The following is a 27538-nucleotide window of genomic DNA, read 5'->3' as shown; positions in this document are numbered from 1 at the left end:
GTTGGGAAGGAATTATTGACTGTGAGGGTGCTGAGGCACTGGCATGGGTTGCCCCAAGGAGTTGTGGTTGTCCCATCCCACAAAGTGTTCAAGGACGGTTTCTAGGCCAGGCTCTGAGCAACTTTGTCTAGTGCAAGCTGTCCCTCCCTGCTCATGGCAGGGTGTCAGAGCTAGATGATCTCCAAGGTCCCTTCAAACACAAACTATTATGTGGCTCCTTGAGTCAGTATTGCCCCAGTGGGCCCCGTTGCCACAGGCCGCAGTGCCCAAAAAATGGAACCCAATGCTCTCTGACATCAGCCCTGGGACTGAGGGCACCGTGGGCAGCGCGACTGCTGCAGGCACTGCGACTGCGGCTGTGCTGCTGTACAGAGCTCTCAGTGCCTGCAGCTGACACTTGCCTCTGGCAGCCATGAATTGGCTCAGCCTCCTCATCCTGCTGGCCACGGCTGGGCTGGCACACAGCACATGGGACAACTGCGGGTAAGTGTCCCCAGGCCCTGGGAGGGAGCATGGGCCACACCAGGCCACAGCTTCCCACCTGCCATGGGGAGGCCTCAGCTCCTTGCCAGCAGACAGGTGCTGGCACGGACAGACACACAGCCCATGGACTTCCCTGGCCTGCTGTGTGTGCAAGCCGTTGTGGGGAGGGCAGAGGGCTGAGCTTCAGCATGAGCTGCAGCAGCCCATGGACCAGCATGGAAATGACTTTCTGCTTGCAGAGGGATCTGCGGATACCGAGCCCCGCCAACTCACTACAATCCCATAAATTATTACTACACCTATGGTAACATGCTTTATGACTACGGCATGACACGCGTCGTGGGAGGAACAGGTGCCGTGGCAGGAGCCTGGCCCTGGATCGTCAGCATCCAGCATCCCGGGATGGACCTGGGGCATTGGTGTGGAGGATCCCTCATCAACACAGAGTGGGTCCTCACAGCAGCCCACTGCTTCGACAAATTCGAGTAAGGAGGAGCAGGGAATAGGGACATTGTCACAACACCAGCAGGTGCCCTTCAGCAGCACCACCTGCTACTCCCATCCCCTTTCCTCTCAGTCAGCCCAGCTGCCACACTGCTCAGGAGAAGCCTGGGCTCATGCCAATGCTTCCTAGCAGCATCCAGCTAACCATTCCCCCAGCCCATTGCTTGAGAGGGCATTCACACCTGCCAGAGCACTGCTCCCTCTCTGCCTTGCCAAGCAGAGGTCTGGCAACTGCTGGGCTGCTGCAGTGCATGGCTCTGCTCTCTCTCAGTCCTCTCTCCATCTGCCTTCCAGGAATATCAGCATGATGTATGTCCTGATTGGAGCCACCCAGATTTCTCAGCCGGGCCCTGGGTCACAAGTACGCAGTATCAAGAAGCTGATGACACACCGCTGGTACAGACGGGCTGACATGAGCTACGATATTGCTGTGCTGGAATTAGACCATCCCGTCCAGTGCAGCCCCTACATCCAGATGGCCTGTGTTCCCGATCCCACGCTGGCAGTGTCAGAGCTGCGAAACTGCTGGATTGCTGGCTGGGGTCACACTTATGAAGGATGTGAGTTCCCAAGAGTGACTCCTGAGCAAGCTCAGCACACTGGGGAGACAGCTTGATCTTCGCCACAGCAGAGGCCAAAGTCAGGCTGAGGGATGTATGACTCTGCAGAGATGGGCCTGTCCCACTCCCCAAAGGCAGGCAGCAGGGACACAGTGCTCCAGTGCCTCTGCAGAAGCAAAATCTAGCCCTAGGGAAGGGGGTCTCATGCAGTCCAGAGGGACCTGGTAAGAAGCTGCTGAGGGCTCATTTCTTTCTCTGCTCACAGCTCAATCATCAAGTGATGTCCTACAGGAAGCCAAGGTCCACCTCATCGATGTCCAGGTCTGCAACAGCAGCCACTGGTATGCGGGGGAAGTCCACCCCTACAACTTGTGTGCTGGTTACCCACAGGGCACCATCGACACCTGCCAGGTAGGAGCCATTCAGTGCCACGAGCCACTAAGCCCCATAGCAGTGAGGGCAGCCTGGGCAGCACTGCCCAACACAGCCTGGCACCTGCTTTGCCTGGACACTCAGTCACCCTCCCAGCCCCAGCTCCCCACTGCTGTGGGGGCTTTCCAAACACTCCCCATCCATACTTGCTTTCCTAGGATCCCCCTTGTCCCAGGGATCTCAGAAAGCTGAGCCACTGCTCATGGCAGCCTAGAGGTCCAGGTGCCAAACCTCCATCCTCTGCACATCCAGGAGCCACGTGCAGACAGGAGAGAGCCTTACCCTACAGTGGGCCCTACCCAAACTGCTCACAGCCAGAATTCTGCAGGCTACAGCCCATGAGCAGAGCCTTGCTCTGCCCAGAACACAGCTCTGGCAGGGGATGTTGAAGATAAGGTGCCAGTCCCAGTTCTGCCACCAACCCCACCTTAACCATCTCTGCTCTGCTGCAGGGTGACAGTGGTGGTCCTCTCATGTGCGAAGACAACAATGCTGACTTCTGGTGGGTCATTGGAGTGACCAGCTGGGGAAAAGGCTGTGCCAGAGCAAGGCAACCTGGAGTCTACACCTCCACTCAGCACTTCTACAACTGGATCCTGGTCAGCATGGGTGCAAAGGCAGTAGAAAATGCTTCTTGAGCAGCAGGACAGGCAGAATTTAGGTTGGACTGCAGTGCACTGTGACTGTTTCCACTGGGGCAATGTCTGCTGATCCAAAGGCTGCCTCAGTGTCCAAAGACTGCCTCAGTGTCCAAAGCCTGCTCTGTCCTGCCCACACTCCTCTCCTCTGTGCATGCAAACTCTGGAGTTGACTTAGCTGAAGTAAAATTGCCTATGGTCACAGAGAACCATCTTTTCAGTGCAATTCTGACTCCTGGGCAAGGCAAGGACTGCCACACTCAGCACCTGCAGAATGAGCCTGAGGGCAGACCCGTGGGGCACAAAAGGACAGAGTGGCTCCAAAGTGCCTGCTCAGAGAGGAGAGTGCTCTGAGCCACCATGGGCTGGAGGAACCTGGCACATCAAGCCTAGGAATCTGAGGATAGGACAAAACAAGGCACACACTTTGGGGGTGGTGCTCTAAGGCACATGGGCTGCTGCTTAGGGCCTGGTGTGAGCCTGGGCTAAGGGAACAGACCTGGGAAACTCCCAAGCATGGAAAGGAAAACTCCTGGCTCCTGACAGGAGTGCCAGTGCCCTAAGGCAGAGCCACATTTCAGGGGCAGTAATGGGGCATTGATGTGCCAGGTGGTGACACTTCATAGATACCCAAAGGAAGAGCTGGGATCATTCTGGGGAGAGGAAGCTGGCAGGAACAGTAGGAGAGCACACCAGGAAGGCCACGGAAGGCTAAGGTGAGTGAGACAACAGCAGCTGCAACACCAAGTCTGTTCACAGGCTGGGCCAACCTGGGAGCTAGGGGGAAAAGATGCTTGGGCTTGGCTCCTTATTTGGGAGGAGACAAGGGCAGAGAAAGGGAGGAATTGAGGAAGATGAGAGGGCTGTGTAAGCATGGCAAATGGCCAGAAGGGGCAATCAAAGAGCCAGCTGCACAGACACAAACTGCTGCTGGGTGTGCTCCATTGCCTGAGTGCTGCACATGATCACCACAGGATGGGAAACAAACTTCTTATCTCAAATCGCTAATTAACAAATCATCTTCATGCTGTACAAATTCACCCCCAAATTTATAGCCTTTCAATCAAACTTTGATACTGTTGAGTGGTGGGGCATGGGGGAATGGTAGAGGATTCTGGAATGCCATAGGGAAGACTTGTCGAAGGCCATTGCTGTCATTTCCAGGTGAAGCCAAGCAAACATTGACTTTCTTCATCTTACTGAGTGCTTTAAAATGCCTCAGGCTGGGTGTCACTCCATCTGCTTCTGGATACTTTTCTTGGCTTTCAGGCCAATGAAGTCCTGTCTCATGGCGAGTGGCTCCCTTCCCTTTGTGTGAATCCATATGGACTGTGCTGAGAACAACCACCCCACATCTGGAGGGGTTCCTGTCACCCTGGCATAAACTTCTTCAAACATTTCCTGAAGTCGGAAGCTGCCTGCTCAAAAAAGACACTGACTGCAAGAGTGTCACTCAAGGCTGGGGATGGCCATTTCCCTGCCCAGTGAGCAGACCAGCTTAGAGCCACCCAGTTGCCCTGGCTCAACCTTATTGTTCCATCTTGGCAAAATTCTGCTGCCCATAACAATTTCTCCCAGTTTTGCCTGGCCATGGGCATCCCCTCACCTAAACCAGGGATATCTCCCATTGTGTCAAACACCACGAGGGATGTGAAACTCCTTTTTGCATGCCAGGAATGGACTTCAACCCCTTTCCATGTGTGCCCACAGACTCTTGCACCTGTTGTGTGGTACGAGGGACACAAGGCTCTCCCTGTGCCCATCTCCAAAAGCTTTAGGTGAGAAACTCAACCCCCTCCTCCTCACACCTTAGGGGGGCCTCCACAATTCTTCTGTGTGTCCGCCTTAGGCTGATCACACTGTGCACCCATTCTCCACAATTATTTGACCAAATCTGCACCAAATGCCACAACAATAGAGAGGCTCAAATCCATCCTTATAATTACACAGAATCTTTGCATATGGAATTGTAACACGCCCCCTCTGGCTCATTCCTGCTCTAAAGGTCCCAGATGAATTCACCCACTGCAGCAGTTCGATGTTTGGAGGAGTGAGGCTCCAGCAGAACTGCTCTTGGGTCCCATCTGGGCTGCCAAAGCACTGAGGAAACTCCCCTATGTGGCCATTCAGGAGGGACAGGTGGCTCCAGTGAGCCAATGAGTGCCCTGTTGGATTCCCTACACATGTCACTCGCACCCACTCAGAGCCGGTTTCTGTACCCATTCCACACTGGAGTTCCCTCAGCAGAGTTGCACATGTCTTGGTCCATTAAGAGCCACCGGCTGCTGCTGCAGCTCTCAGTGTCCATTCCCCTGGCTGGTGTCACAGCTTCCTGTGCCCTCCCTTATACAAAGTGTGGGCACTTCATGGCCTCTGGCCCCAGGCTCCTGCCAGCCAGAGCTCAATCTGCAGCTGGCACTGCAGCTCCACACCCACAATGCTGCCCCAAATGGGCTCCTCAGCAGCTGCCCGCCCTGGGGGCTGCACTGCCTCATTCCTCAAAAAGAGGGGCCTAAAGGAAGATGCAAAGAGCCTTCTCACAAGGACAAGGGGCAATGGTTTTCCAGTGACAGGGGGCAGCTTCAGATGAGATATTATGAACGAATTCTTGGCTGTAAGGGTGCTGAGGTTCCCCAGAGCAGCTGTGGATGCCTGTTTTTCGTGTAGGCAAGGTTAGCATGGAAGACAGAGACACAAAATTCAGGAATAAGTGGAATTTATTATAATCCAAAACTGCAAAGAATTGCAAAAGGCTAAATAAGCAGTACATCAACTCATTAGCAAAGATTTGCTAATAGACTAATTAAGCAATTCCTTTAATCATTACTAAAAAGGATTGCCTACAGTGATGAAGAAAGAGACATCACCAATACTTTACATCATCCAGGAGTGCCCATCAACTGGGGGAAGCCACTGTCACAGCAAAGGACTGGAGAACCTCTCCCAGCAACTGGAAAATCCTGCAGGTGCCTCCACCTACAGGCAACAAGGTTTCTGACTGTGCTGTGAGAGGGTCCCATTCTTATACTGTTGAATAAACATAGCTTCTAGTGCAGAAACATCTGGTTTTGTTCTCCTATGGGGATGCAGCCAAGGCCTGGGAGACCTCCAGGAGGAACCAAGGGAGTTATCTTTGATCCCACAGCCACAAACAAGGCCAGATGTGGCCTTGTCCAGTTTCTAAATATGGAAAGGTCAATTCATGTTTTGCCAGTGAGTGCATACAGATAAGATTTGGTTGGTAGATTCACCTAGAGGTCAACATTTGGTCAAGGCCTGTTGACCCAGCCTCAGTCAGGTCCTATTGATCACAACTTAGTATTTCAACGTCCCATCCCAAAAAGTGTTCAAGGACAGCTTCTGAGCCAGGCTCTGAGCAACCTTGTCTAGTGCAAGCTGTCCCTCCCTGCTCATGGCTTGGGGTCAGATCCAGCTGATCTCCAAGGTCCCTTCCAATCCAAACCATTATGTGGCTCCTTGATTCGATATTGCCCCTCCCCCAGTGGGCCCCGTTGCCACAGGCCCAGAACATGGAACCCAACCCTCTGTGACATCAGCCCTGGGACGGAGGGCACTGTGGGCAACGCGGCTGCTGTGGGCACTTCGACTGCGGCTGTGCTGCTGTACGGAGCTCTCAGTGCCTGCAGCTGACACGTGCCTCTGGCAGCCATGAATTGGCTCAGCCTCCTTGTCCTGCTGGCCACAGCTGGGCTGGCACACAGCACATACGACAACTGCGGGTAAGTGTCCCCAGTCCCTGGGAGGGAGCATTGGCCACACCTGGGGCCTTCCATGGAGGCTGCCCACTTGTCTCCTGAGGCTGGGCCACAGATTTCCCCATTCCATGGGGAAGCCTCAGCTCTTGCCAGCAGCCAGGTGCTGTGTGTGCAAGCCCTTGTGGGGAGGGTAGAGGGCTGAGCTTCAGCCTGAGCAGCAGCAGGCCATGGACCAGCATGGAAATGACTTTCTGCTTGCAGAGGAACCTGTGGATACCGAGCCCCGCCAGCTCACTACAACCCCGCAAACTATTACTTCCACTACGGCGTTTATGACACTGGCATGACACGCGTCGTGGGTGGAACTGGTGCCGTGGTAGGAGCCTGGCCCTGGATCGTCAGCATCCAGCATCCCTGGATGCCAGGCCTCCATCTTTGTGGAGGGTCCCTCATCAACTCGGAGTGGGTCCTCACAGCAGCCCACTGCTTCGACAAATTCGAGTAAGGAGGAGCAGGGAATGGGGACACTGTCACAACACCAGCAGGTGCCCTTCAGCAGCACCACCTGCTACTCCCATGCCCTTTCCTCTCAGTCAGCCCAGCCTGGGCTCATGCCAATGCTTCCTAGCAGCATCCAGCTAACCATTCCCCCAGCCCATTCCTTGAGAGGGCATTCACACCTACCAGAGCACTGCTCCCTCTCTGCCTTGCCAAGCAGAGGCCTGGCAATTGCTGGGCTGCTGCAGTGCATGGCTCTGCTCTCTCTCAGTCCTCTCTCCATCTGCCTTCCAGGAACATCAGCATGCTCTATCTCCTGATTGGGGCCACCCGGATTTCTCAGCCGGGCCCTGGGGCACAAGTACGCAGTATCAAGAATCTGCTGATGCACCGCTGGTACAGACGGGCTGACATGAGCTATGACATTGCCCTTCTGGAACTGGATGCACCTGTCATGTGCAGCCCCTACATCCAGATGGCCTGTATTCCTGATCCCACGCTGGCAGTGTCAGAGCTGCGAAACTGCTGGATTGCTGGCTGGGGTGACACTTATGAAGGATGTGAGTTCCCAAGAGCAACTCCTGAGCCTGTTCAGTACACTGGGGAGACAGCTTGGGCTTCCCCATAGCAGATGCTAAAGTCGGTCTGTGGGACATATGCTACAGCAGAGTTGGGCCTGTCCCACTCCCCAGAGGCAGGCAGCAGGGACACAGTGCTCCAGTGCCTCTGCAGAAGCAAAATCTAGCCCTAGGGAAGGAGATCCACCCCGCAGGAAATTAGAGGAGAACTGGTAAGAGGCTGCTGAGTGCTCATTTCTTTTCTCTCCTCACAGCTACAGAACCCACTGATCACCTGCAGGAAGCCAAGGTCCATCTCATCAGTGTCCAGGTCTGCAACAGCAGCCACTGGTATAGGGGGAGAATCCACCCCTACAACTTGTGTGCTGGTTACCCACAGGGCACCATCGACACCTGCCAGGTAGGAGCCACTCAGTGCCACGAGCCACTCAGCCCCCAGCAGTGAGGGCAGCCTGGGCAGCACTGCCCAACACAGCCTGGCACCTGCTTTGCCTGGACACTCAGTCACCCTCCCAGCCCCAGCTCCCCACTGCTGTGGGGGCTTCCCTCACACTCCCCATCCACACTTGCTTGCCCAGGATCCCCCTTGTCCCAGGGATCTCAGAAAGCTGAGCCACTGCTCTTGGCAGCCTAGAGGTCCAGATGCTGAACACCATCCTCTGCACATCCAGGAGCCCTGTGCAGACAGGAGAGAGCCTTACCCTACAGGGGGCCCTACCCAAACTGCTCACAGCCAGAATTCTGCAGGCTACAGCCCATGAGCAGAGCCTTGCTCTGCCCAGAACACAGCTCTGGCAGGGGATGTTGAAGATAAGGTGACAGTCCCAGTTCTGCCACCAACCCCACTTTAATCCTCTCTGCTCTGCTGCAGGGTGACAGTGGTGGTCCTCTCATGTGCCAAGACAACAACGCTGAATACTGGTGGCTCGTCGGAGTGACCAGCTGGGGAGAAGGCTGTGCCAGAGCAAGGCAGCCTGGAGTCTACACCTCCACGCAGCACTTCTACCATTGGATCCTGAATCCCTGGGGCACAAAGAATGTTGAAAATGCTTCTTGATGAGGACAGGCAGGGTCCAGGGCACACTGCAGTGCACTGTGACTGTTTCCACTTGGGCAATGTCTGCTGAACCAAAGGCTGCCTCAGTGTCCAAAGCCTGCTCTGTCCTGCCCACATTCCTCTCCTGTGTGCATGCAAACTCTGGAGTTGACTTAGTTGTTGAAATAAAGTTATGTTCTTTCACATGGAACCATCTTTTCAGTGCAATTCTGACTCCTGGGCAGGGCAAGGACTGCCACACTCAGCACCTGCAGAATGAGCCTGAGGGCAGACCCGTGAGGCACAAAGGGACAGAGTGGCTCCAAAGGGCTCCAAAGTGCCTGCTCAGAGAGGAGAGTGCTCTGAGCCACCATGGGCTAGAGGAACCTGGCACATCAAGCCTAGGAATCTGAGGATAGGACAAAACAAGGCACACACTTTGGGGGTGGTGCTCTAAGGCACATGGGCTGCTGCTTAGGGCCTGGTGTGAGCCTGGGCTAAGGGAACAGACCTGGGAAACTCCCAGGCATGGAAAGGAAAACTCCTGGCTCCTGACAGGAGTGCCAGTGCCCTAAGGCAGAGCCACATTTCAGGGGTAGTACTGGGGGATTGATGTGTCAGGTGGTGACACTTCATAGATACCCAAAGGAAGAGCTGGGATCATTCTGGGGAGAGGAAGCTGGCAGGAACAGTAGCAGAGCACACAAGGAAGGCCAGAGAAGGCTAAGGTGAGCGAGACAACAGCAGCTGCAACACCAAGTCTGTTCACAGGCTGGGCCAACCTGGGAGCTAGGGGGAAAAGATGCCTGGACTTGGCTCCTTATTTGGGAGGAGACAAGGGCAGAGAAAGGGAGGAATTGAGGAAGATGAGAGGGCTGTGTAAGCATGGCAAATGGCCAGAAGGGGCAATCAAAGAGCCAGCTGCACAGACACAAACTGTTACTGGGTGTGCTCCATTGCCTGAGTGCTACACATGATCACCACAGGATGGGAAACAAACTTCTTATCTCAAATCACTAATTAACAAATCATCTTCATGCTGTACAAATTCACCCCCAAATTTATAGCCTTTCAATCAAACTTTGATACTGTTGAGTGGTGGGGCATGGGGGAATGGTAGAGGATTCTGTAATGCCATGGGGAAGACTTGTCGAAGGTCATTGCTGTCATTTCCAGGTGAAGCCAAGCAAACATTGACTTTCTTCATCTTACTGAGTGCTTTAAAATGCCTCAGGCTGGGTGTCACTCCATCTGCTTCTAGATACTTTTCTTGGCTTCCAGGCCAATGAAGTCCTGTCTCACGGCAGGTGGCTCCCTTCCCTTTGTGTGAATCCATATGGACTGTGCTGAGATCAACCACCCCACATCTGGAGGGGTTCCTGTCACCCTGGCATAAACTTCTTCAAACATTTCCTGAAGTCGGAAGCTGCCTGCTCAAAAAAGACACTGACTGCAAGAGTGTCACTCAAGGCTGGGGATGGCCATTTCCCTGCCCAGTGAGCAGACCAGCTTAGAGCCACCCAGTTGCCCTGGCTCAACCTTATTGTTCCATCTTGGCAAAATTCTGCTGCCCATAACAATTTCTCCCAGTTTTGCCTGGCCATGGGCATCCCCTCACCTAAACCAGGGATATCTCCCATTGTGTCAAACACCACGAGGGATGTGAAACTCCTTTTTGTATGCCAGGAATGGACTTCAACCCCTTTCCATGTGTGCCCAGAGACTCTTGCACCTGTTGTGTGGTACGAGGGACACAAGGCTCTTCCTGTGCCCATCTCCAAAAGCGTTCAAGCAGACCCAAGCTAGAAGAGACTCAAGCCTCTCCACCTCACAACTTATGGGAGCCTCCATTACTCCTCTGTGGCCACCTTAGGCTGATCACACTGCACACCTGTTCTCCGTCCTCTACAAATGACTTCACCAAATCTGCACCAAATGCCACAATAATAGGGAGGCTCAAATCCACCCTTATAATTTACTGCACATGGAATTGCACATGGAATTGTAACACTTCCCCTCTGGCTCCTTCCTGCTCCAAAGATCCCAGATGAACTCACCTGCTGCCAGCGGATTGGATGTTTGGAAGCAGGAGGCTTCAGAGCTACTTCTCTACAGTCCCATCTGGGCTGCCAAAGCACTGAGGAAACTACCCTGTGTGACCGTTCAGGAGGCACGGGTGGCTCCAGCAGGCCAGTGAGTGCCCCGTTTGATTCCCTACACATGCCACTCTCACTCAGAGCAGGTTTCTGTACCTGTTCCACCCCAGAGCTCCCTCAGCAGAGCCACAGATGTGTTGTTCCAGTGAGAGCCACCAGTTCCTGCTGTGGTTCTCAGTGTTGTCCTGGTTTAAAGGACAGGTGTCTTCCAAGGAAGGTGGGAACTTCCTTGGAATGGAAAATGTGACCCCCTTCCCTCCAAATGATTATAACTTTGAAATTACAGAGATTTCAGAATAAGAGATAGGAAAAGGGATAACAGGTGTTTACTAGTATGTGTAACAAGGCAAACAACTTACAAGAATTGGAGCAACAACAAACATCAGAAACTCAGTCCCAGCTTTCTCTCGGCTGTCCAGCAGCCTCCCCTTCCGTGCAGTTCCGGTTACTGCCGGCAGGGGCGCTGTGGGCTCCCGGCCGGGCGGGGTTGCGATGATTCCCCCGCAGCTGCAGGAGGCGCTGTGACGGGAGCTCAGCCACCTCGCCACTGGGTAATGGCGGCCGAGCCACCGAGAGAGAGAGAAGAGCTTCCTCTGCAAACTGGCGTGGATCAGCTGGGCTCAGGGCCTCTCGGGACGGTGAGCGGACAGCAGCAGGAACTTCAGAGCAGCAGCCTGGAACAGCAGAGGTGGACACACCTGGGGTGGCAAATGAAGTGTAGCGAAGGCTGCGGAGCCATGCCGGAAGCCGCGGGCAGGCCTGGGGTGTCCAGCTAAAGTGTGGCAAAAAGGCCGAAGCAGCAGCAGAAAACAGCGGGCTGGGCAGCGGCAGCCACGATGCTGCAAACAGCAGCTGTAGCAGCCGGGAGACGTGTCCTCCGGGAAGGGGGAGCGGGTTGGGGTCCCTTTCCCAGAGAGGCTGGGTGTTGGAAAAGTCCCAGTTCAGCACGAGCACAAGCTCACCTACAGTAAGTGTGGTGGTTTTGATTGGCCCAAAACATCAGTAATTTTTAACATCTAGGAGAAATTTGGACCCCTCAGAAGCTGTTGTAGTAGGCATGGGGAAGTGTCTGAGGGGTGGGGTGTGGCACAAAGATGGCTCCTGTGTGTCCTGAGTGCAAGTTCTGGAAGTTTTTACATCAAGTCCAGCAGAGCCAATCTCTGATGGCTCTGAAGGTGATGGACATGCTGCTGGCCAAGTTTGGGCCAATTGGAGGTGCTGGTTACACCTCTGTAAAAACATATTTAAGGAAAAATCAAAACAAGGCAGCCATGCACTTCTTTTACTTCTTTGTAGTTGGAGGAGGTGGAGGTGAAAATATGTAGAGGGAGAACAGCATGGAGACGCCAAGGTCAGTGAAGAAGGTTGGGGAGGAAGTGCTCCAGTGCCCCAAGTGCTGGCGCTGGAAACTCTCTGGTAGCCATGGTGAAGGCCATGGGGACGCAGGAGGTCCCCCTGCAGCCTATGGAGTCCACAAGGATGCAGAAATCCACCCACAACCCATGCCAGAGGAGCAGGTGGATGCCTGGAGAGAGCTGTGATCCAGTTCAGAGTCTTGAAAGAGTTAAAGCTACAGAGGCCTTGCAAAGGAGAGAAAGGCCTTGCTCCTGGGATGGGAGCAGCGTGGCCTTGGCTCGGGAGAGTCTGCACCTTATGGACAAGAGGACTCATATTGCAACAGGATTTGGGCGGGATGTTGCTTGTGAGATTGGACCCACGCCAAAGAAGTTCCCAGAGGACTGTCGCTCGTGGGAGGGACCCCTGGCTAAGTAGAAAAACCCCTTCTCCTTGATTGAACTGACCAGAAAACCCCTCTCACCCTGCCCCCTGTCTGTGTTGCTGGTTTGGAAAGAGAGAAGCGGGGTGAGTGCAGAGACTGCTTCTTAAGAGGGTGGGAGTGAGAAAACTGTCTGGAGAGAGAGAGAAACAAGTAGAGATAAAGAGTATTTGTAGTAGTAGAAGAATTGTAGTGATGAATAAATTTGAGAATCTGCTCTGTGGACTGAAAAGAGACCCTACACCCTGCCCCCCTACCCAGCTTGTGGATTGTAAAGGAGGAAAGGGGGTGAATACTATGGGTTCGTAAGAGGGAGGGGGGGAGTGAACAAAATAATGTATGAAAAGTTTATTTTTGCCTTGCATTTATTCTCCAATTTTGTTAGGCAATTAAATCACCTTTTTTGCAACTTTAAGCTTGGAGCCTGGTTGCCCTCTTTTCGTGCATCCTCCTGGCAATGTCCTGTCTCAAACCCATGACAAAAGAGAAAAAACAGTGTAGGACAGAACTCCGCGGTGGCAGAAAATTCACTGCACAGCAGCAGCAATCCCAGCCATTCCCTTGTGGCCCTGAGAGCGAGAGAGAGTGAGGAGCTGAGCTCAGCCCCTCAGCCCCTAGCCAAAATCTTGTGTTATCTCTGCACTTCCCAAGAGAAGGCCTGCCAGCTCAGAGACAGTAGCAAACTGCCCCCTTCCCCCTCCTCCTTGGCTACATCTTTTGTCTCTCGATAATCCAACATTCTCATAGGCAATGGGAAAAAATGGGAAAAAATTCCCTGAGAGAAAAAAAAGGAAAAAAACTTAATTTAAAAAAAAAGAGAAATCAAAGAATCCTTACCTCCAACAAGTGCACATGCCCCTGGCTGGTGTCACAGCTTCCTGTGCCCTCCCTTATACACAAGTTGGGCACTTCATGGCCTCTGGTCCCAGGCTCCTGCCAGAACTCAATCTGCAGCTGGCACTGCAGCTTCACACCCACAATGCTGCCCCAAATGGGTTCCTCAGCAGCTGCCTGCCCCGGGGGCTGCACTGCCTCATTCCTCAAGAAGAGGGGCCTAAAGGAAGCTGCAGAGAGCCTTTCTAAAAGGGCAGGCACTGACAGGACAAGGGGCAATGGCTTTCCAGTGACAGGGGGCAGCTTTAGATGAGATATTGGGTAGTAATTATTGACTGTGAGATTGCTGAGATACTGGCATGGGTTCCCCAGAGCAGCTGTGGATACTTGTTGTTTGTGTAGGCAGGGTCAGCACAGAAGACACAGACATCAGCTTACAGCATAAGTGTAATTTGCCATAATTCAAAACTGCGAAGAATTGCAAAAGCATAAGCAAGCAATGTATCAAATCATTAGCAAAATATTGCACAAGGATAAAGTAAGGAATGCACCTACTCATAACTACAAAGGATTGCCTACAGTGATGAAGAAAGAGACATCACCAGTTACCCACCAGCTTCCACCGGTTATCAACTGGGGGAAGCCATTGTCACAGCAAAGGACTGGAGAACCTCTCCCAGCAACTGGGAAATCCTGCAGGTGCCTCCACCTACAGGCAACAAGGTTTCTGACTGCACTGTGAAAGGGTCCCACTTTTATACTGTTGAATAAACATAGCTTCTAGTGCAGAAACATCTGGTTTCGTTCTCCTATGAGGATGCAGCCAATGCCTGGAAGAGCTCTAGGAGGAACCAAGGAAGTTCTCTTTCATTCTACGCTGGCCAGATGTGGCCTTGTCCAGTTTCTAAATAGGAAAGGTAAATCCATGTTTCTCAAATGAGTGTATATAGATAACATTTCATTGGAATGTTTATCCAGAGGCCAATTTGGGCTAAAATCTTGTTGTTCAGGACAAGTCTGTTGATCAGGACTTAGTACTTCAACGCCAAATCCCTCAAAGTTTTCAAGAACAACTTTCAAGCCAAGCTCTGGGTACTCTGGACAATTGGGTCTAGTGCAAGCTGTCCCTCCCTGCTCATGGCTTGGGGTCAGATCCAGCTGATCTCCAAGGTCCCTTCCAATCCAAACCATTATGTGGCTCCTTGATTCGATATTGCCCCTCCCCCAGTGGGCCCCGTTGCCACAGGCCCAGAACATGGAACCCAACCCTCTGTGACATCAGCCCTGGGACTGAGGGCACCGTGGGCAACGCGGCTGCTGTGGGCACTTCGACTGCGGCTGTGCTGCTGTACGGAGCTCTCAGTGCCTGCAGCTGACACGTGCCTCTGGCAGCCATGAATTGGCTCAGCCTCCTCATCCTGCTGGCTGCAGCCAGGCTGTCCCACAGCATATGGGACAACTGCGGGTAAGTGTCCCAGGGAGGGAGCATGGGCCAAACCAGGCCCCAGCTTCCCACCTGCCATGGGGAGGCCTCAGCTCCTTGCCAGCAGCCAGGTGCTGTGTGTGCAAGCCCTTGTGGGGAGGGCAGAGGGCTGAGCTTCAGCCTGAGCTGCAGCAGGTCATGGAGCAGCGTGGAAATGACTTTCTGCTTGCAGAGGGACCTGTGGACTCCGAGGTGTGGTGTCTGAGTACTACACCAGGAACTATTACTACGGCAACCTGGCTTATGACTACGACATGACACGCGTCGTGGGAGGAACAGGTGCCCTGCCAGGAGCCTGGCCCTGGATTGTCAGCATCCAGCATCCCTGGACACCAGACCTGGGACACTGGTGTGGAGGGACCCTCATCAACACAGAGTGGGTCCTCACAGCAGCCCACTGCTTCGACAGAATTGAGTAAGGAGGAGCAGGGAATGGAGATACTGTCACAACACCAGCAGGTGCCCTTCAGCAGCACCACCTGCTACTCCCATCCCCTTTCCTCTCAGTCAGCCCAGCTGCCACACTGCTCAGGAGAAGCCTGGGCTCATGCCAATGCTTCCTAGCAGCATCCAGCTAACCATTCCCCCAGCCCATTGCTTGAGAGGGCATTCACACCTGCCGGAGCACTGCTCCCTCTCTGCCTTGCCAAGCAGAGGCCTGGCAACTGCTGGGCTGCTGCAGTGCATGGCTCTGCTCTCTCTCAGTCCTCTCTCCATCTGCCTTCCAGGAATATCAGCATGATGTATGTGCTGATTGGGGCCACCCAGATTTCTCATCTGGGTCCTGGGGCACAAGTACGCAGTATCAAGAATCTGCTGAGGCACCAGTGGTACAGTCATGCTGACATGAGCTATGACATTGCCTTGGTGGAATTGGACTATCCCGTCCAGTGCAGCCCCTACATCCAGATGGCCTGTGTGCCTGATCCCACACTGGCATTGTCAGAGCTGCAAAACTGCTGGATTGCTGGCTGGGGTGCAACGAGTGAAATAGGTGAGTTCCCAAGGGGGACTTCTGCTGCCAGAGCAAGCTCAGCACACTGGGGAGACAGCTTGATCTTCGCCACAGCAGAGGCCAAAGTCAGGCTGAGGGATGTATGACTCTGCAGAGATGGGCCTGTCCCACTCCCCAAAGGCAGGCAGCAGGGACACAGTGCTCCAGTGCCTCTGCAGAAGCAAAATCAAACCCTAGGGAAGGGGAGGGGGATCCCCCTTCAGAAAATGGAGGAGAATGGGCAATAAGGTGCTTGGGGCTCATTTCTTTCTCTCCTCACAGATGAAACATCAACTGATCACCTGCAGGAGGCCGACGTCCAGCTCATCGATGTCCAGGTCTGTAACAGCAGCCGCTGGTATGCAGGGGCCATCCACACCCACAACTTGTGTGCTGGTTACCCACAGGGCACCATCGACACCTGCCAGGTAGGAGCCACTCAGTGCCACGAGCCACTAAGCCCCCAGCAGTGAGGGCAGCCTGGGCAGCACTGCCCAACACAGCCTGGCACCTGCTTTGCCTGGACACTCAGTCACCTTCCCAGCCCCAGCTCCCCACTGCTGTGGGGGCTTCCCTCACACTCCCCATCCACAACTGCTTGCCCATGATGCCCCTTTTCCCAGGGATCTCAGAAAGCTGGGTCAGTACTCTTGGCAGCCTAGAGGTCCAGGTGCCAAACCTCCATCCTCTGCACATCCAGGAGCCCTGTGCAGAGAGGAGAGAGCCTTACCTTACAGGACCCCAAGCTGCTCACAGCCAATGCTTGAGGCACAAGCATTTGAGCAGAGCCTTGCTCTGCCCAGAACACAGCTCTGACCTCAGCTGTGGGAGAGAAGGAAACAGCCCCAGTGCTGGCAGGGGCCACCAACCCCACTTTAATCCTCTCTGCTCTGCTGCAGGGTGACAGTGGTGGTCCTCTCATGTGCCAAGACAACAACGCTGACCTCTGGTGGGTCATTGGAGTGACCAGCTGGGGAAGAGGCTGTGCCAGACCAAGGCAGCCTGGAGTCTACACCTCCACTCAGTACTTCTACCACTGGATCCTGGCCCAGATGGGCGCAAACACAGCTGGAAGGGTTTCTCCAACATCACGAGCCTGGAGTCCTTTTATGACTGCCCACCAACCAACCCAGCAGCCAAGGCCAACAGCAGCCCCCACTCATAAGCCATGGCCAACACAACGTCCCACTCATAAGCCATGGCCAACAGCAGCCCCCACTCACAAGCCATGGCCAACACAACATCCCACTCATAAGCCATGGCCAACAGCAGCCCCCACTCATAAGCCATGGCCAACAGCAGCCCCCACTCACAAGCCATGGCCAACACAACATCCCACTCATAAGCCATGGCCAACAGCAGCCCCCACTCATAAGCCATGGCCAACAGCAGCCCCCACTCACAAGCCATGGCCAACACAACATCCCACTCATAAGCCATGGCCAACAGCAGCCCCCACTCATAAGCCATGGCCAACAGCAGCCCCCACTCACAAGCCATGGCCAACACAACATCCCACTCATAAGCCATGGCCAACAGCAGCCCCCACTCATAAGCCATGGCCAACACAACATCCCACTCATAAGCCATGGCCAACAGCAGCACCCACTCATAAGCCATCATCTACAGCAGTCCCCACTCATAAGCCATGGCCGACACAACCTCCCACTCATAAGCCATGGACAACCCAAACACCATTGGTCGAGGTTAGCTCCTGCCCATTTCCAATCAACAAGCTGGTAGACTTCTTCACAAAGGTCAAGAAGCTCCTTCATCAGGTCCTTGGACTAAACACAGCTTGAGCAGCAGAACAGACAGGATCCAGGGCACACTGCAGTGCACTGCAACCATTTCCTGCTGGGACAGTGTCTGCTGATCCAAAGGTAGCCTCAGTGTCAAAAGCCTGCTCTGCCTTGCCCATACGCCTCTCCTGTGTGCATGCAAACACTGAAGTTGACTTAGTTGTTGAAATAAAATTACCTATGCTCAAAGGGAACCAGTTTTCAGTGCAATTCTGACTCCTGGGCAGGGCAAGGCAAGGACTGCCACGCTCTGCACCTGCAGAATAAGCCTGAGGGCAGACCCGTGGGACACAAAGGAACAGAGTGGCTCCAAAGGCTCCAAAGTGCCTGCTCAGAGCGGAGAGTGCTCTGAGCCATACCTGGCACATCGAGCATAGGAAGTGGAGAGGAAAACATTTTTTTAAAGACTCCAGTATTTGTTAAAAACTCACAGCAGATATTATTCCCTCACTATACCCAAGATAAATTCCTCCCATATTAACCGGGGTCTTGCTTTTTTACAACACTGTTCCCTTACGTCATTTTCCCCTCTCCTCAGCAGCAAAATAGACATTGTGCTTTGCAACATAGATATCAGTGTTAATACTTGTATTTTTTCATTTGTCTGGTCCAATTTGCTCATCTCACCAGTGCCGGAGATGCATTTTGTTCTCTAAAAGTCCTAATAAAGATGAAAAGTTAGGGGAGGGAGTTGAAAATCCCACACACAGAGCGCACCTTGAGTTGTGACATTCATCAAGCACAAGCAAATTTCCATAGCTTGTGGTCTTTCGGGGCAGACGGAAGCCAAAGGCTCTCATAGCCGGGCTGGTTGCAGCCAGCCCGAGCACCACCCTCGGCTCTTTATCTCTCATCCGGCGCCAGGACAGCCCTTCACACGTGGTACCGGCGGGGCCGCCCCGGCTTCCCCCGGAGCACTCCCAGCTCCGATCTCCTCCCTCCCTCGGGAAACGACCTCAGCTGCACCTCTCTGTCTCTCTGAGCCCCGGACACCTCCTGCCGGAGCCCATCGCTCCCCTCCGCAGCGGCTCTGGGCCGAGCCCTTCCCCTCCCCGGGATACGAGAGGCGCCGCTCCCACACCTCCGGTGACCCCTTGCCCGCGCGGCTCGGTGCTTCTCTCCACCCCACCAAACCCAGGGATGGGACATCCGCAGCTTCTCTGGACAACTTGTTCCTGCGCTTCGTCATTCCCACAGTGAAAAAACTTTTCCTTATATCTACTCTGAATCTTCGATTTCCATTTAAAACCATTTCCCCTGGCCCTATACCTAGAGAGCCTACTAAGTCTAAACCAAGGAAATCAACACTGCCACGGCCTTAATCCACAGTCTGCCAAAACGCACTCAGTGAAAGCCACCCTTTGCATTATGCCTAGCACCAAAACACAAAGCCACTGGAGAAAAAGGAAAAAAGAAAATTTTATTATGCCATGTACTATTCATGCCATGGCACAAATTCTACCTGTTCCCCATCTCAAGAAGTACCACATTCCAAAACATTCTCCTGCCCCCATGCATTTAAAGCCCAAATCCATTCCCCACGCTGTTGCATCTCCCAGTAAATGCTTCCAGCCTTCCCATCCAAACCACTTACAGCTCCCTCAAGTGTAATTCAATCTGTGTGAATTCTTCAATTAATTCAGTATTCTGCTCTCCAACATTCTTACCCTAGCTGACATGAAAAGCAGGCATCCAGTTGTACACCGAGATGGCAGAACAGCTGAATGCTTAATGTCCTAAATAGTGCAATTAACTTAAGATTATTAAATCCTAGACAAGTTTCCAAAGGGAACTGTAGGCAGTTTCCCACTGCACAAGCTAAATGTGAGACCCAGAGCTTTATTTTAGAATTAGTGAAAAACTTGCTAATGTTTGATTTTCTTCAAGGTAAAGAGATGGTTTCAACAGACTCTAAAAATGCTTTGTTGAAAAATCTTATTAGTCATGCCTAACTCAGCTAACACTGAGCCCAAATTGAGTCTGTTCCCTGGAGTTCTTCCAGCTACCCACATGGCTGCTTGGCCAAACTGCCCTGTCTTGAGCCTGATATTTTCAAACCTAGTTCTTCCAATACTCCAGTCATCTGAGTGCAATGAAACCTTCAAAGACTGGATTGTCACCTATGCTCAGAATTGCATTGCAGCTTTTCATTCTCAACCTTGCAAAGCAACACTCCTGCTCAATGAGAATATTTACCAGGAATTCAAATATATATATATATGTGTATAAAATGTGGTACTAAGCTGATTTTTGTGCTTGGAACCAAAACTTTACCAGTGCTTCAAAAGTCCCTGCATCAGCTCCACTTTACGGCAGCCTTGGGAGTATTTGATGAGTACATTGTTGACGTTTTAGGAAGCAGGGCAGAGTTTTGTGATTGCCAATTGCAAGGTTACATTGCAGTCCTAGTTCTGCCAGGGTATAACCTATAATTAAAAAAAAGCAAAAATAAAACCAAACAGTAACCCAATCAAAACTCTCAACAACAGGGAAACCCTGTGGGTGATGTATTTTGAGGTGGTCTGTGGATTCTTTGGGTCATTGAAGTCAACTGCCTGCCTGAGAGCACATTTGAGGCATATAACAGTGCTCCTCCAAAATCCATGGTCTGTCAGGTCTGATTGTTTACACCATCTACATAATTGCATAAATTGCTTTCACTTCCTGTTCACTCTATACAACTCAAAGCAATCAAAGAACAGTTTGGGCATCATTAGCCCATATGACCTATTCCTGAGTGCAAACATGTCATTACATTAATTAACACATTAATGTTGATTGCTTAGGGCTGCATATCATATTAGGGTGATTAACCCTAGAATGGTTTGAGTTGGAAGGAATTTTCAAGATCGTCTCGTTCCAACCCCTGCCATGGGTAGGGACAGCTTCCACTAGACCAGGTTGTTCAGAGCCCCATCTAACCCGGCCTTGAACACTTCCAGGGATGGGGCATCCACAACCTTCTTTTGGAGACCTGTTCCAGTGCCTCACCACCCTCACAGTGAAGAATTCTTTCCTAATTTCTAATCTAAACCTACTCTCTCAGTTTGAAGCCATTCCTTCTTATCCTTTCACTACATTCTCTTGTAAATAATCTCTCTCCATCCTTTTTGTAGGCTCCTATCAGGTACTGGATGGCCACTGAAACTTCCAAAAACAGATTGTATAGAAGTCAGTTTTATGATTCTTCAGATAAGCAGGCAATGCATTGCAAACTTTATGGGTTTTCCTTATACCTGTTCAAGACGGGACATTAAGCTTTGGTTTCCCTGAATTTGAGTCCTAAACACAAAACCAACTTGTGCAAAGGAATTCTGTAAGAACTTGATACAGTCCCTTCTAGTAAAAGGTTGCTACTAAACTTGCACATTTATTAATAGAATAATAGTATGCAGCAAAACAATGAAGTCTCAGCACATGACAGAGGAACCTCTATAGAACCAATATGTTCCACCTGCAAGCCATGTTCTACTTGGAAGAATCACTGCAAGATGCCCCTGGCCAGAGATGGAGGGAAGAGGTCAGCTGTTATCCTGCCTGACTGCAAGTCACTGCTGCCTGAACTCATGCTGTTTTGCTCTCTGTGATGTGGAATATCCTTCATAGGATTTCTATGAGCAGCTGAATTCAGCATCATTTCTTCAGAAATGGGTCCCATGAAGTACAGTTAAAACAGTCATGAGAAGCCCTTTGTTTCCATTGTACCCTGGGAAAACCTACAGACTAGGAGAGGAAAGAATCCCAAATCTAAACAAAACATCCTCTCTACAAAGACAAGCGAATGGGGAACTCCATGAGCATCACTCAGCGGAACTCTTCACTCTTCCCAGTGTGTTGAAGTCAGAACTTGATGGAATATTTTAGTGGTTCTTTGCAAAACAAGTATTTTTCTACAAACACTTTTATCTACTGCAATAGTGCTTTTAGTAAGTGATCCAAACATTTATCATGTGATTAATACCCACAAAGAATCATTTCCATACATTTCAGTGACTCCAAAATATCATCAAGCAAATCACAAATGTTCCAAACTTCTTTAGCTCAGACACAATTTTAACCCAAACTAAAATGACACATGATATGAACTTAGCATATGACATCAATGGAAATTACAACTGTTGTCAGAGCTTCAAACATCTCTATTCTGAAGTATTTAATATGCAATGCATAAAGGTGGAATTTTTAATTCTATCCACAAGGGTAGAACTGTCCTACTGTTACTTAAAACCATGTTATTCCTCTCTCTCTTTGAAATTGCTTTAAAATTTCAGGAAACACAAGGCCCTGTAATGATACCAAGTTGTGACACAGCCTCAGGCTGGTGTCAAGGTACAAGGTACTGTCTTTCTTTTCTGCCCCCATCTCTTTTATTTTTTCTATCTTTCTGGCCCCGAGTACACATTAATTTTCATCGAGAACTTCTTTTTGTGAATATAAAAGAAAGAGCATTTCTATGTTAGCCCCCAAATGAGACGCACACCCTCCAGTGAGAGAGCACAAGAATGTATCTGGAGAATAAGAATGTTTGTGGATTATACATGGAGGCTGCAATATAGTTCCAAGAATGGATCTCTTCTACCAAAACTTCATGGAGCAGCAGCATGGACAAGCATGATCCATGAGTGGCACCACTTACCAACACACACAGCTGTGTATCCACACACAGGGGAATGGAATTGCCACTGTCTAGCTGACTGGTGCACAAACACGTCCTTCTCACATCTCAAAGCACAGATTAAAAGCATTTTAAATTCTCACTTGAAAAGAGCTGTTAGTGATGTGTCTGTGTGGCTGGGCACCCGGCTGGGTTGAGGCAGGAATTTGCATCAGGTCAGGAACAGGGTGGGTTTTGGGGCTCACCTGGCAGAGAAGACTCCACTGTTTGCTCAGGACACCCCAGAGAGGGGGAGGCACAGAGCAGCCATGGGATGGAGGACCTGGGAAGGGAAGCACTGGAGTTAGACATAGGAGAGGTTGAAAGGACATAGAGGACAAACTCAAAAGGAGCCAGGTTTTGGCAGCATAACTCCTGTCTACAACCATCCCTTCTTCCAGTGAGTGGAGCAAGGGGCTGGCAATAGGAGCTGTGATCCAGTGGTGGCATAGGGTCACCTGGATGTTTATCCAAAAGCCATCAGATTTATCCTTACACAAGGGAACTTTTAGTGCAACACAGGGTGTCTGATAACACATAAAAACTTATCTCTTTATTTCAATGGAGAACAAAATCTAAAAACAATTGTTTTAAAGAGTTTTGGAATAGTCACTGAATGACCCTTTTGGTGACATTTACCCCTTCTCAAAACACCTACCTTAAAAATCTTATTTCAATGGTAAAATTTAAGACAATATGGCTGTCTCTTTCATTGCTTGGGGTTTTTTCCATAATATTGGACAACCTTTTCATTCATTTCTCCCTTAAGGCTTCCCGCCCTTCCAAGCAGCACCACCGGTTAATTTTCCAAGAGCCCACTAGAGGGATCATTTCCATAGGGTTCAGCTGCATAGCAGGAAAACCTCTCCATCAGCATCCGCATCCCTGTCGGTCAAACCATGTGCCTTTGTGCTGTTGAGGGGTACTTATGGTTCAGCAACAGCTCAGTTACTCGATGTGTATTCATTGCCTGGTTTATCAGAGGAAATTATTCGACTCAGTCCTTCAAGCTATTTTACATCTACAATTAAAATCAACCTCAGAATAAAAGACTGGCATTGAAGCACAGTTAAATGAGGTGGGATAAATAGATATATCTACAGCCCACTGAAATAAATGGAAGGCTTGAGTGAAAACTTGGTGTACAGGCAGTAGTTCTTCATCTTGTAAAATTTCCAGTCTCCTTCAAGAAGTGTAAAACACAAAAATTAGTCTCACAGTCCCACAAAGGGATAAAACTTCTGCTTTCTGGAGATTAAACTGCCCTTGGAGCACTCAGCTCTGCTTGTACAAACCTCAGTGCCACCAGCAGGCACTAAATCATGGCAAGTCTCCTCTTGTTGCAGGGGTTTATTAAGCCACCCACCTAATGAACTCATGGGTGACTTCAGCCTTTATTTGGGAGAAAAGAGGTTTCTAATGCTCTTAGCTGGGGACAAAACCAACTGAAAAAGCTGAAGCAAGAACATCAGAGAATTATGGAATCATTTAGGTTGGAAAAGGTCTTTAAGATCATCAAGTTCAACTGTAAACCTAACACTGCAAGGTCCACCACTAAATCTTGTGCCTCAGTGCTATATCTACATATCCTGGAGGCTGAGGTATCCTTCCCCCTTTACTGTGACTATCCAACCTTGCAGTGCTCACAACATACCCAAGCACACAACATCTCAAGCTTCTAGCAGAGCATGTGTAGTCTCAAAATGACAACAAGAAAAACTTTTTAAAAATTAGATCAATGAAAGAGACACAGAGAAAAAAAAAGGAAATTGAAGACAGATAAAAACTCAACCCAAGCATAGGTTTTCTCAGTGAGGTGTGAAACACCAGACTCTTCAAAAAATCTGCTAGTGACTGCTATTGTTACTGATTTTTCAGGAGCTGTACTCAGAAGCTTTGGTGAAAAGCAGCTCTAAAATGAGACAAATAGACCAGTTGTGAGGACTGAGACTGACCCTGGAGCAAATGATTTCTTATTTGTCCATACAGGGAGAGGCTGATCTCATTCAGGGCACTGGGGAATGATACAAATGGGAGGCAGGAATGGGTCAAATGTATGTTACCAGTGCCCCAGAGGTGACCTCTGGCCTAGAAAGACAAAAAGAGCCAGTGGACAAAGATAGCCCAGAAGCTGGTGCCTTTGCTCAGGTAAGCACTGAACGAGCCATGTGTGCAAAAAAACTGTCTGTGTCAAGGACATACAACCATTTATAGCATCCAGAGATTAAGAGGGTTCAGGGTATACAATCCATCTTTACATACAAAGAGCAAATTCTTAAAGGGCTGTTAACCACCTCATAAGTGAACTCAAATCATAAGGTGAACCCAATGGCCACCAGGAAAGGCTGATAGCAGAGAAGCAAATTCACTGCCGCCAGATTGCTCCAATAATTTGCACAAATGGGCTCCAGGATGTGCGTCATGGATCCGAATGGAACTGCTGTGTAGGCAGAGGGTTTGTCATGACGTGCTACTTGGTAGAAAGTGTCTCATTCTTCGTCTGCTTTATTGGTGTTTTTCAGCAAACAGTAACTTCGTTTTAATTTTAGAAAGCCTCTGCCACATTGACTTCTAGTTGCAAATCTCCACACCAGATCTCCCAGCTACAGTAAAGTAATTTTCCATCCTTTCTCAGCATTTATCTACTCAAGTAAGGAATGCTTTCTGCAAGGGAAATCACTTCCACTTGAAATTGGCCCTGATACTGCACTAGATAAATTTAACATAGGGAACTGTCCTGTAGTGGTAGAAAAAAGACCCTCCAGGGAGGACTCAGCAGCACTGGTTTGTCCTGCAGTTAGAGGATGCATGTGACTTGTGTCCAGGACTTTCCACTCCTTGCAGGGAAAAGAGGTCATATTTTATGACTGGCCAGCGATACTTCAATCAACTATAAAGGAAATCAGATATGTCCGTTGTAGAGGAGAAAGTGCAATGGAAAATTCTTGTGTATTACAGTAATGAGAGTTACTGGGTTCAAACTGTTAATTATCCTGGGTGAACTTCTCTTTAGTTTCCATGTCACTCACTTTTATTGAAAATGTCTCAAACATTCAAATGCGGATGTGTGCGTCGCAGGCATTGCTACCTTTGTGCCTGCTGCTGGTAGCATGCAACGATAACAACTAATCTGTTATTTTCTAGAGCAGGAAAGAAACAAGGACTGTCATGCACATCAGGGAAGAAATAGCTAAAAATTAATTTCAATAATCTGTAAGAAAATGTATATGAAGTACCTGTAATTAAACGAGCTGGGTTTGGGGTGGTGGGCTTGTCTGGTTTATTTTTTAACTTACGATTGTATTTGGCCTTTGGCACAGCCAGGTTTTCTTCCAGCTCAGAGGCAGGCAAGTGAAAAGCAGAGGAATGTTCAGAAATAGAATTTCAGAAAGTTTTTGGAGGAAGGGTTTCAGATGAAAGAAATTAGGATAGCCTTTAGCTAATATTTTTTATATCTCTTCCTTAAATAATTCCCTGACTTTGAAATACCTTTTTTCTACTCCATTCTGCTTTCTAATACTTATACCTACACTTTAAAGGGACAGGCACTGCTCTCTTCTCTGCGGTGACCAGTGACAGGACCTGAGGGAAGTGACTGAAGTTGTGTCAGGGGAGGTTTTGGTTTAGATATTAAAAAGAGGTTCTTTACCCAGAGGGTGGTTGGGCACTGAACAGGCTCCCCAGGGAAGGGGTCACAGCACCAGCCTGACAGAGCTCAATAAGTATTTGGACAATGCTTGCAGGGCCCATCGTGTGCAGGGCCAGAAGTTGGATGATGATTGTGGGTCCATTTCAATTCAAAATGTTCCATGATTCTGTGATTGTATGACTTGGAATATATTACTGCTTCTACTGGGGAAAAGCTCTAAATTTCTCTGGAAGGTCTTTTTTCCTATCTTCCCTGCACATTGGTCTCAACTCCATCATCACTATGTCCCACCAGATATATTTTATCTTCTGCTGAAAGAAACCCTTCGGCAAACTGTTAGTGTCCCGAGGTAGAGACTCAATAAAAACCTCTCACCTTCTCTGAAATTATAATACAGGAAACAATGACTGTAAAGAAAAACCTACATCGACCAGCAAGGATCATTAGTCTGCTGTAATCAGATATAAGAGCCTCCCTCAGACTGTTTATATCTCCCAGATTTTAAACACACAAATGTACTTTGAAAATGTTTTAACTCCACACTCACCAGAGTTTAGTGGTATGAGCAAACATCTGAAAAAACACTGTTCCCTACAGCAAAGAGGAAATGTGTTTTTTCAGGCAATCCTCTCTGAGACAGAGATCTAATTTCAGAAGGACCACCTTGGCTTGATCAGTTTATTATGATTTTCAGACCTGAAATTTGTTGTGTTCATCTCAGGTACTTGCAGCACTACTTTTCTTCCAATAAGTACTATTTTAACACCACCTGTTTTCAGCATTGCCCACTAATAACCAGAATGGTTTATTAAATACATTATTAAGTAATCTTGTAGGCTTCTGCTTGCTAGGTACTGTTTATAATGCTACAAATGAACTCCCTAAAGGATATTTTTTCAGTGGGAGAAATTTCACTAAGTAGGTTTTTAAATCATATTTTGGGCGAAAGGGAAGATTAGTACTGTGCACAGATCTTCCCTTACATACATTTTTAAGCCTTGCTTCATACTTCACCTGAAGGCTGACCCTAAGGTCACTGGTTTATTCATTCTGATTTCCTTGTGTGAGGAATACTATGGCGCAATGTACCAGTCAGCCCAAAACAACCAGCACCAATCTCTTCCCCTATGCTGTTTCATCTGCTTTTATTTAACAACATCTTAAAATATTTGGGTTTATTACTTTGGGATTGTTTGCTCTGAGCACACATAAATGTTGCAGTTTTGGGAGGGAGTCTTAGTACTGATTAACCTGAACAAATTGAACAAATGCATCCTCTGCAATATTGACTTAAACAAAAGCATGAATCAGGAGTCCAGCAAGAGGTCCCTCCCACATCCAAAAAACCATAAAGCTGCCTCCAAGTCCCTGAGACAGCAACATGTAACTCCCTGTAAAGAGCTCAATGACCTTGGTTCTTCAACAGGCTGAATTCAACCAGTGTTAGCAAACACCTGACCCTGCCTCTGCAGCTGAAGTACTGCAGATGGCAATGTGACACAGCTGAGTCTGGCTGGCAGCACCTCAAATAAAGAGATGAAAATGGAAAGCAAGGAAGAAATACTATGAGGCCATGCCTCTCTGGGTGGAGGGACAGCAGCTAGGACAGGTCCAGGAACCTCACAACCTGCTCCGTGCTGCAGCTCCTCCTGGCAGCGCTGGAGGAACAGCAGGGGTATGAACAGTGCAGCATTGCTGGTCTCACTCTGTGTGCAGTTTATGTAGAAGAGCAGAGAACCAAAGG

General features: G+C 49.9%; 3 protein-coding genes across 3 annotated transcripts; all 3 read left to right on the top strand.

The window, feature by feature from the left end:
- The first annotated feature begins 294 nt into the window (after positions 1 to 294).
- LOC146439214 (acrosin-like) lies at positions 295 to 2928 on the top strand. The gene is made up of 5 exons (XM_085054773.1): positions 295 to 483; positions 723 to 968; positions 1282 to 1547; positions 1813 to 1958; positions 2432 to 2928. Exons 1-5 carry the CDS (start codon positions 413 to 415, stop codon positions 2615 to 2617), a joined length of 915 nt encoding a protein of 304 aa, XP_084910899.1. The 5' UTR covers positions 295 to 412; the 3' UTR covers positions 2618 to 2928.
- A 3219-nt stretch (positions 2929 to 6147) lies between these two features.
- Positions 6148 to 8651, top strand: LOC146439213 (acrosin-like). The gene is made up of 5 exons (XM_085054776.1): positions 6148 to 6357; positions 6595 to 6834; positions 7126 to 7391; positions 7664 to 7809; positions 8281 to 8651. The coding sequence occupies exons 1-5, from the start codon at positions 6287 to 6289 to the stop codon at positions 8464 to 8466; spliced, it is 909 nt and encodes a 302-aa protein (XP_084910902.1). The 5' UTR covers positions 6148 to 6286; the 3' UTR covers positions 8467 to 8651.
- A 5782-nt stretch (positions 8652 to 14433) lies between these two features.
- Positions 14434 to 17685, top strand: LOC146439212 (acrosin-like). The gene is made up of 5 exons (XM_085054769.1): positions 14434 to 14677; positions 14868 to 15110; positions 15424 to 15689; positions 15972 to 16117; positions 16589 to 17685. Exons 1-5 carry the CDS (start codon positions 14607 to 14609, stop codon positions 17489 to 17491), a joined length of 1629 nt encoding a protein of 542 aa, XP_084910895.1. The 5' UTR covers positions 14434 to 14606; the 3' UTR covers positions 17492 to 17685.
- The last annotated feature ends 9853 nt before the right edge of the window (positions 17686 to 27538 follow it).

Source organism: Lichenostomus cassidix, chromosome 3 (genome assembly GCF_008360975.1).
Source record: "Lichenostomus cassidix isolate B80296 chromosome 3, HeHo_3.0, whole genome shotgun sequence".
Lineage (NCBI taxonomy): Eukaryota > Metazoa > Chordata > Aves > Passeriformes > Meliphagidae > Lichenostomus > Lichenostomus cassidix.
The sequence above is the reverse complement of the archived record's forward strand: the minus strand, read 5'-3'. Positions and strand labels throughout refer to the sequence as shown.